This window comes from Pezoporus wallicus, unplaced genomic scaffold (assembly GCF_028554395.1).
Source record: "Pezoporus wallicus isolate ANWC-B61680 ecotype Strahan unplaced genomic scaffold, APGP_CSIRO_Pwel_v1 contig_11848, whole genome shotgun sequence".
Lineage (NCBI taxonomy): Eukaryota > Metazoa > Chordata > Aves > Psittaciformes > Psittacidae > Pezoporus > Pezoporus wallicus.
The window spans coordinates 1,668-11,388 of NW_026640566.1; the positions used below are offsets into that span (position 1 = coordinate 1,668).

Sequence of the window (9,721 nt, forward strand, 5' to 3'; positions counted from 1 at the left end):
TATTTACCCAATAGAGGGTTTATTTGCCCCATAGAGAGGCGTATTTACCCTATAGAGGGTCCTGTTTACCCCATAGAGGGTCTATTTGCCCCATAGAGAGGCGTATTTACCCCACAGAGGGTCTATTTGCCCCATGGAGAGGCGTATTTGCCCCATAGAGGGTCTATTTGCCCCATAGAGAGGCGTATTTACCCAATAGAGGGTTTATTTGCCCCATAGAGAGGTGTATTTGCCCCATAGAAAGGCGTATTTACCCCATAGGAGGTTTATTTGCCCCATAGAGAGGCGTATTTCCCCTATAGAGGGTCTGTTTACCCCAAGGGGGCAGTTATTTGCCCCATAGAGGGTCTATTTACCCCGTAGGGTGTCTATTTGGCCCACGGAGGAGTCTGTGTACCCCATAGAGGGTCTATTTGCCCCCTAGAGAGGTGTATTTACCCCATAGGGGGTCTATTTACCCCATAGGGGGTCTTTTTGCCCCATAGAAAGGCGTATTTACCCCATAGGGGGTCTGTTTGCCCCATAGAGAGGCGTATTTACCCTATAGAGGGCCTGTTTACCCTAGGGGGGCAGTTATTTGCCCCATAGAGGGTCTATTTACCCCAAGGAAAGGGCCTGTTTACCCTATAGGGAGCCTGTTTACCCCATAGGGTGTCTATTTGGCCCACGGAGGAGTCTGGTTACCCCATAGAGGGTCTCTTGACCCCATAGAGGGCAGTTATTTGCCCCTAGGGGGGTCTATTTACCCCAAGGAGGGTGTCTATTGATCCCATAGAGCTATTTACCCCATAGGGTGCCTATTGACCCCATTGGGTGTCTAATTCACCCCATAGAGGGACTATTTACCCCGGGGGGGGGGGGTATAACCCCACTTCCCCTTCTGACTGTTTACCCCGCGGGGGGGGGGAGGGAGGGATTTATTTGCCCCCCGGGGGGGTATTTATCACTTCTCACCCCCTTCTTTTGCCCCCCACCCCACAGATCCGGCGCCCCTGCCCTATGGAAGAGCCGAACGGTGCCAAGAAGCTCCTGCTGCTGCTGTTGGCCGTGGTGAGCGCCCAAGTGTACAGCACCCCTGGGGAGGGGACCCCCGACGTGGTTCCATCCAGCCCGGGCACGGCGGGAGCAGCACCCATAGGACCTCCTGGGACACCCAATGGGACACTGGCACCCATGGCACCCTTTAGGGGGGCTTTCTGCCCCCGTTTGCTGCTGGCGACCAACCTGCACCCCACTGACTGCGTTGCTGCCCATTGATTGGTGGCACCTGAGACTCTCATCCAGCACCCATTGGTGCACAAGCTGTGCCTATAAGGGGGGAGGAATGACATTGGGGGGGCCATCACCGTGGCCTCAGGGCTGGACCCCCCTGATACCCCTTCCTGTGCACATAAAGGGGGGAGACACACGACATTGGGGGGCGCCCATCACCGTGGCCTCAGGGCTGGACCCCCGATACCCCTTCCTGTGCACTCAAAGAGAGGCATTTAGCACCCATGGGTTACCCCTACCTCTCCCCCCCCACACACCCTCTTTGAAGGGGGGGGGGGCTGCCTTTAGCACCCATGGGTGCTCTTGGCTCACCTCATCCCCACCTCTTTTAATTTATTGTATTTATATTAATTTATGCAGATTTATTTAATTGGGGGGGTATTTAATGGGATATTTAATAATGAAGGCTATTTATGATGCTGTTGGGTCACTGCGTGCTTGTTCCCCCATTGGGGGGGGTCCTTGTGTACCCCAAACCCCTCCTTTACCCCCATTCATGCCATTGCCCTCCTTGACATAGCCCAAAATGGGGTTTTCCACCCCAATTCTGAGGATGGGGGGGGAGGGGGTCACCCCATTTCCTTCCCCCCCCCTTTGGGAGATGCCTGCTCTTGGGAATGGGGCTTAAACCCCACATAGGGAAGGAGCAAAAGACCCCGGCTTCACCCCAGCTCTTTATTGAAGGGCTCAAAAGCCAAGGCGGGGGTATCCAAAGTCACCAAAAGTACCAAAAATGACCCCAAAACCACCCCCCCACCCCCCCAAATCCATAAAAAGGAAGCTGAAACCAGCTCCAGGTTGGCTCCCTTTCCCTTGGGAATGCTGGGAAGAGCCCCCCCACTGGCTCTGCTCCGTGCGGGATAGGCCGGGCTTTCCTCCCGGATGCCTCGCTGGCAGTGCCAATGACCCCAAATGGGGCTTTTTCCCCCCAAAAATGGCACTTGAAGAGCAGCAGCACCCCCCTTTTTTTGGGCCCAAACCCCACCAAGAAGACACATGACAATGGTAACCCCCTCCCCCCCCATCTTCACCCCATGGGACCCCCACCCCAAACATGTCCTGCTCCAAGGAACAAACTGCAGCGGAAAAATGGGGGGAAAACCCCAAAATCCCCCTATTTTTTGGCCACTTCCTGCCTCAGATCCCACCTGGAAAGAGGGAGGAAGTGGGAAACCAGCCTTAAAATCACCTTAATTTAGTGGGAAATGGGATTTCTGGGCTTCCCCCCCCACCCCAAAAGCAAATGGGGGGGGGTGTGATGGACGTCACCCCTTCTCTTCCAGGAGGACCTTGGGATGGGGGAAAGGAGAACATTCCTGCTGTAAAAACACGGGATTTGGTTAAAAAGAGGGGGGCAAAAAACAGAAGGGAAGGCTTGCCATCCCATAATTAGTCACCAAGACTTAAGGGTTCCAATGGGGAACAAGCCCCCAAGGATGGGTCTTGTTGGCCAGCCCCAGTTGGGTCTTGAGTGGAACAAGCCCAATGATGCCTCTTGTTGGCCAACCCCAGTTGGACGTTGAGTGGAACAAGCCCAATGGTGCCTCTTGTTGGCCAACCCCAGTTGGGTCTTGAGTGGAACAAGCCCAATGACGCCTCTTGTTGGCCAACCCCAGTTGGGCGTTGAGTGGAACAAGCCCAATGGTGCCTCTTGTTGGCCAACCCCAGTTGCGTCTTGAGTGGAACAAGCCAAATGACGCCTCTCGTTGGCCAACCCCAGTTGGGTCTTGAATGGAACAAGCCCAATGACACCTCTCGTTGGCCGACCCCAGTTGAATGAATGGAACAAGCCCAATAACGCCTCTTGTTGGCCAACCCCAGTTGGCTGCTGAGTGGAACAAGCGCAATGACGCCTCTCGTTGGCCAACCCCAGTTGGGTGCTGAGTGAGCTTGGCCCCATAGCCCGAAGGCGCCTTCCCCATCCTGTCCCAGCCCCCTCAAGCGCCTCCCTCCAGCTCTGGATGGGCCCATCCCAACGCCGGCTCTTGCTTGGCCCCACATCGCCCCCCCCCCCTCCCCAGAGCCGTGGGGCTGGCGCCGGGGCCGGGCTCAGTTGCTGAGGGACGAGGCCTGAGCCCCCGGGGCTGGAGCCGGGGGGAAGCAGGGCTGGGGGAAGGCGCGGGCAGGGAAGGGCAGGGCCCAGGGCAGCTCCAAGGCCGGCACCGCGCCGGGGAAGGGCGGCAGCGCCGGGACGGGCGCAAAGGGGCCGGAGAAGGCGGCGTTGGCGGCGTCGGCGGCGTTGGCTTTGGCCTTGTCCCCGTTGTGGGTGCGTTGGTGGCGGTTGAGGTGGGAGCTGCGGCTGAAGCACTTCCCGCACGCCCCACACTTGTAGGGCTTCTCGCCGGTGTGGACGCGCTGGTGGATGGTGAGCTCGGAGCGTTGGATGAAGCTCTTGCCGCACTCGGAGCACTGGTAGGGCTTCTCGCCCAAGTGGGTCCGTTGATGGGTGAGGAGGTTGGAGGAGACGCTGAAGCACTTCCCGCACTCCCCACACTTGTAGGGCTTCTCCCCCGTGTGCATCCGGCGGTGGATGGTGAGATCCGACTTCTGGATGAAGCCCTTGCCGCAGTCGCCGCAGGCGTACGGCTTCTCGCCCGTATGGATGCGGCGATGCTTGACCAGCGCCGAGCGTTGCCCGAAGCCCTTCCCGCACTCCCCACACTTGTAGGGCTTCTCCGGCGGCGCCGTCGGCACCGCCGCCGCCGCGTCGTCGCCCGCTTCCAACCCGCAATCCAAGCACTGTTGAGCGCGCGGCCTCAAGGCGGCACCGCCGCCGGCGCGGTTCTTGCCGCAATCCGGACACTTGGACGCTTGCGCCGCGCCTCCGCCGTGGCACCGTTGGTGCTTGAGCAAGGCGGCGCCTTGGCCGAAGCAACGCCCGCACTGGGAGCACTGGAAGAGGCGGCCGTGGCGATGGGCGGCCAAGAAGGTGTCGAGGTGTTGGGGGCAACGGTAGCAAGCGCGCTCGGCGGCGTGGATCTTGCGGTGCCGGTCCAAGTGGGAGCTGACGCTGAAGCTCTTGCCGCACTCCGGGCAGGCGTAGGGCCGCTCGCCGGTATGGACGCGTTGGTGCCGTTCCAAGTCGGAGCGTTGGATGAAGCCTTTGCCGCAGTCGCCGCAGGCAAAGGGCCGCTCCCCCGTGTGGATGCGCCGGTGTTGGGTGAGGTTGGAGCCGCGGCTGAAGCTCTTGCCGCAGTCGCCGCAGCGGTGCGGCCGCTCGCCGCTGTGGGTCTTGCGGTGCTTGGCCAAGGCGGAGCGTTGGGCAAAGCTCTTCCCGCACTCGGGACAACGGTGCGGGAGAGCCGGCGGCGCCTCCGGTGAGAGCCGGGGCGGAGGGGCCCCGTTGGCGTGCGTTTGGCGATGGCGATCCAAGTGGGAGCTGACGCTGAAGCGCTTGCCGCAGTCGGCGCAGGCGTAGGGCCGCTCGCCGGTATGGACGCGCCGGTGCCGCTCGAGGTCGGAGCGTTGGATGAAGCCTTTGCCGCAGTCGCCGCAGCGGTGGGGCCGTTCGCCGGTGTGGATGCGCCGGTGCTGGGCCAGGTTGGAGCCGCGGCTGAAGCCTTTGCCGCAGTCGCCGCAGCGGTGGGGTTTGTCCCGCTCGCCCTCCCCGCAGCGCCGCCGCCGCCACCCGCACCGCGAACAACGCCGGCACCGCGGCCCGCACTCGGAGCACGCGCTCGGTGGGGCGCCGGCGGGGGGCGGGTCGAGGGGCTCCGCTTGGTTTTGGGGTTGGGGGGCGTCTTCCGAGGACGGGTCCTCGGTGCCGCTGCCGGGGCCTGCAGGGGGAAAGGCAGGGAGGCTGTGGGAGAGAGCGCTGTGGGGCCATGGAGGAGGGCTGTGGGGCCATGGAGGAGGTCTATGGGGACACGGATGAGGTCCATGGGGCCATGGAGGTCTATGGGACCCTGGAGGAGGTCTATGGGGCCATGGAGGAGGTCCGTGGGGACATGGAGGAGGTCCATGGGGCCATGGAGGAGGTCTATGGGGACATGGAAACGGTCCGTGGGGACACCAAAGAGGTCTATGGGGCCATGAGGAGGTCTATGGGGACATGTGCGAGGTCTATGGGGACACGGATGAGGTCCATGGGGCCATGGAGGTCTATGGGACCATGGAGGAGGTCTATGGGGCCATGGAGGAGGTCCATGGGGACATGGAGGAGGTCTATGGGGCCATGTGCGAGGTCTATGGGGACATGGAAACGGTCCGTGGGGACACTGAAGAGGTCTATGGGGCCATGAGGAGGTCTATGGGACCATGGAGGAGGTCTATGGGGCCATGGAGGAGGTCCATGGGGCCATGGAGGAGGTCCATGGGGCCATGGAGGAGGTCTATGGGGACATGGAAACGGTCCGTGGGGACACTGAAGAGGTCTATGGGGCCATGAGGAGGTCTATGGGGACATGGATGAGGTCTATGGGGACACGGATGAGGTCCATGGGGCCATGGAGGTCTATGGGACCATGGAGGAGGTCTATGGGGATATTGATGAGGTCTATGGGGCCATAGATGAGGTCTGTGGGGCCATGGAAAAGGTCTATGGGGCCATGGAGGTCTATGGGGCCATGCAGGAGGTCTCTGGGGAGGACCATGGGGACATGGAAAAGGTCTATGGGGACATGGAAACGGTCCGTGGGGACACTGAAGAGGTCTATGGGGCCATGGATGAGGTCTATGGGGCCATGGATGAGGTCTATGGGGCCATAGATGAGGTCTATGGGGAAACAGATGGAGGTCCATGTGGCCATGGAGGAGGTCTATGGGGACCTGAAGAAGCTCTATGGGGCCATGCAGCTCTATGGGGTGGTGTGTATGTGTGTGTGTGTCCCGTCCCCCCCACCCCATTACCTCCATCCTTGGTGGCCTTCTTCCTGCTCCGGCGCTTCCCGGCCTGTCCCTGCTCCCGCACCAGCTCCCGCAGCATCTTCTCCACCTGGCTCCTGCCGGCCGTTTGCAGGATCAGGCCCAACTGGCGCCGGAGGTCGGGATCGACCCCCCCATCCCCGGAGCTTCCCGAAGGCTGCAGTTGGGTGGCTTCCGGCTGTCCCTGCTCACCTTCGGCTTCTCCACCTGGAAAAAAAGACCCCAAAAAGCTGGGAATTGAGCCCAAAGTTGGGGCGGGTTCGGCAGCGATCCTAAAGGATTCGAGCCAAATTGGGCGTTCCTCAAGGATCCAATGGGATTCGACCCAAATTGTGGAGTTCCTCAAGGATCCAATGGGATATGACCCAAATTCGGGGGTTTTCAAGAATCCAATGGGATTCGACCCAAATTGGGCGTTCCTCAAGGATCCAAAGGGATTTGACCCAAATTGGGCATTCCTCAAGAATCCAAAGGGATTTGACCCAAATTGAGGAGTTCCTCAAGAAACCAATGGGATTTGACCCAAATTTGGGGGGTTTTCAAGAATCCAATGGGATTTGACCCAAATTGGGCGTTCCTCAAGAATCCAATGGGATTTGACACAAATTGAGTGTTCCTCAAGGATCCAAAGGGATTTGACCCAAATGGAGGAGTTCCTCAAGAAACCAATGGGATTTGACCCAAATTTGGGGAGTTTTCAAGAATCCAATGGGATTTGACCCAAATTCGGCGTTCCTCAAGAATCCAATGGGATTTGACCCAAATTTGGGGAGTTTTCAAGAATCCAATGGGATTTGACCCAAATTCGGCGTTCCTCAAGAATCCAATGGGATTTGACCCAAATTCGGCGTTCCTCAAGGAACCAAAGGGATTTGACCCAAATTGAAGAGGTCCTCAAGGATCCAAAGGATTCGAGCCAAATTGATGAGTTCCTCAAGAATCCAATGGGATTCAACCCAAATTGAGGAGTTCCTCAAGGATCCAATGAGATTTGACCCAAATTTGGGGGTTCTTCAAGAATCCAAAGGGAATCGACCCAAATTTGGGGTTCCTCAAGAATCCAATGGGATTCGACCCAAATTGGGCGTTGCTCAAGAATCCAAAGGGAATCGGCCCAAATTTGGGGTTCCTCAAGGATCCAAAGGGATTTGACGCAAATTGAGGAGTTCCTCAAGAATCCAATGGGATTTGACCCAAATTCGGGGGTTCCACAAGAATCCAATGGGAATCGACACAAATTCGGGGTTCCTCAAGAATCCAAAGGGATTCAACCCAATTTGGGCATTCCTCAAGAATCCAATGGGATTTGACCCAAATTGGGCGTTCCTCAAGGATCCAATGGAAATCGACCCAAATTCGGGCTTCCTCAAGAATCCAATGGGATTTGACCCAAATTGGGGAGATTCCCCATCAATCCCAAGGGATTCACCCAAATCCGAGGAGATTCTCCAAGAATCTCAAGGAATTCCCCCAAATTTCAGGGGGATTCACAAAATACGCACGGAATTCCCCCCAAATTTGGGATGTTCTCCATCAACCCCACAAAATTCCCCCAAATTTGGGATGTTCTCCATCAATCCCACGGAATTCCCCCAAATTTGGGATGTTCTCCATCAACCCCACAAAATTCCCCCAAATTTGGGATGTTCTCCATCAATCCCACGGAATTCCCCCAGATTTGGGATGTTCTCCATCAACCCCACAAAATTCCCCCAAATTCGGGATGTTCTCCGTCAACCCCATGGAATTCCCCCAAATTTGGGATGTTCTCCATCAACCCCACAAAATTCCCCCAAATTTGGGATGTTCTCCATCAACCCCACAAAATTCCCCCAAATTTGGGATGTTCTCCATCAACCCCACGGAATTCCCCCAAATTTGGGATGTTCTCCATCAACCCCACGGAATTCCCCCCAAATTTGGGATGTTCTCCCCCAAAACCCACAAAATTCCCCCAAATTTGGGATTTTCTCCATCAACCCCACAAAATTCCCCCAAATTTGGGATGTTCTCCCCCAAAACCCACAGAATTCCCCCAAATTTGGGTGTTTCTCCCCGGAATTCCCGGACTCACCCGCCACCAAGCCCCGTCTCCGATGGGATTCGGCGAAGGCCGTGATGCGGGGCCAGCTGATGGCGATCTCTTCGGCTGCGGGAGAAGGGGACGCTGGTGCTCAATGCTTCCCTAGATCCCAAAGCCGCCATTCCCAACCCGTTTTGGGGTGAAATCCTCCGTGTTTGGGCCAGCAAGGGCTTCCAGTGGGATGCCAATGGAATATCAATGGGATTCCAGTGGGATGGCAATGGGATTCCAATGGGAAGCCAATGGGATGCCAATGGGATGCCAGTGATGCCAATTAGATGCCAATGGGATGGCAACGGGATGCCAATAGGATGCCAATGGGATGCCAATAGGAAAGCAATGGGATGCCAATGGGATGCCAATGGGATGCCAATGGGATGCCAATGGGATATCAGTGGGATGCCAATGGGATGCCAATGGGATATCAGTGGGATGCCAATGGGATGCCAATGGGATGCCAATGGGAAACCAATGGGATTCCAATGGGATGGCAAGGGGATGCCAATGGGATGCCAATGGGATAGCAATGGGATGCCAATGAGAAACCAATGGGATATCAACGGGAAACCAATAGGATACCAATGGGATATCAATGGGATAACAATGGGATGTGAATGGGATGCCAACGGGAAACCAATGGGATATCAATGGGATGCCAATGGGATGTGAATGGGATAACAATGGGTAACAATGGGATGTGAATGGGATGCCAATGGGATATCAATGGGATAACAATGGGATATCAATGGGATAACAATGGGATGCCAATGGGATGTGAATGGGATAACAATGGGATGTGAATGGGATAACAATGGGATATCAATGGGATAACAATGGGATATCAATGGGATAACAATGGGATGCCAATGGGATGTGAATGGGATAACAATGGGATATCAATGGGATAACAATGGGATATCAATGGGATAACAATGGGATATCAATGGGATAACAATGGGATGCCAATGGGATGTGAATGGGATAACAATGGGATATCAATGGGATAACAATGGGATGCCAATGGGATATCAATGGGATGCCAATGGGATATCAAAGGGATAACAACGGGATATCAATGGGATAACAATGGGATGCTCGTGGTACCCAACCCCCCCATAGGGACCCAATTCCCCCCCCGCCCCCCAATCCCAAGGGTTCCCCCCCATTCCTCACCCAAGGAAATGACGTTCTCGTAGTTCTCCTGCATCGCGACCCCCAGCTGTGGGGCTGGGGGGGGGGGGGGGGGAGCTCGGGGTCCCCGTGCCCCACAAGTACGGCTTCGGCCCCTGCAAAGGGAACAGAGCCCCCCCATAACCACCCCATTGCTGTCAGCATCCCGGGATTCCCACTCTTCCCTATGGGGTACACGCGTCCCTATGGGGTACACATAGCCCTATAGGGAACAGGCACATAGACCCCTATGGGACCCACACGCATCCCTATGGGGTACACACAGCCCTAGAGGGAACAGGCACATAGACCCCTATGGGACCCACACGCATC

General features: G+C 56.9%; 1 protein-coding gene and 1 long non-coding RNA gene across 2 annotated transcripts; both read right to left on the reverse strand.

The window, feature by feature from the left end:
* Nucleotides 1-3,290: 3,290 nt before the first annotated feature.
* On the reverse strand, nt 3,291-6,196 carry LOC130604695 (zinc finger protein OZF-like). Its single transcript, XM_057419429.1, has 3 exons — nt 6,121-6,196; nt 4,093-5,048; nt 3,291-3,945 (listed from the first exon to the last, which is right to left on the reverse strand). Exons 1-3 carry the CDS (start codon nt 6,194-6,196, stop codon nt 3,322-3,324), a joined length of 1,656 nt encoding a protein of 551 aa, XP_057275412.1. The 3' UTR covers nt 3,291-3,321.
* Nucleotides 6,197-6,296: 100 nt separating this feature from the next.
* On the reverse strand, nt 6,297-9,438 carry LOC130604696 (uncharacterized). The gene is made up of 3 exons (XR_008973505.1): nt 9,392-9,438; nt 8,210-8,284; nt 6,297-6,342 (listed from the first exon to the last, which is right to left on the reverse strand). It is a non-coding gene; the product is annotated as an uncharacterized LOC130604696 (long non-coding RNA).
* Nucleotides 9,439-9,721: the final 283 nt, after the last annotated feature.

Coding starts and splice junctions, on each gene's coding strand:
- LOC130604695 (XM_057419429.1), bottom strand. CDS start 6,196: ATGCTGCGGGAGCTGGTGCGGGAGCAGGGACAGGCCGGGAAGCGCCGG. Junction 5,049..6,120: donor GAAGGCCACCAAGGATGGAG/GTAATGGGGTGG, acceptor TTCCCCCTGCAG/GCCCCGGCAGCGGCACCGAG. Junction 3,946..4,092: donor AACGGTGCCACGGCGGAGGC/GCGGCGCAAGCG, acceptor GCGCCGCCGGAG/AAGCCCTACAAGTGTGGGGA.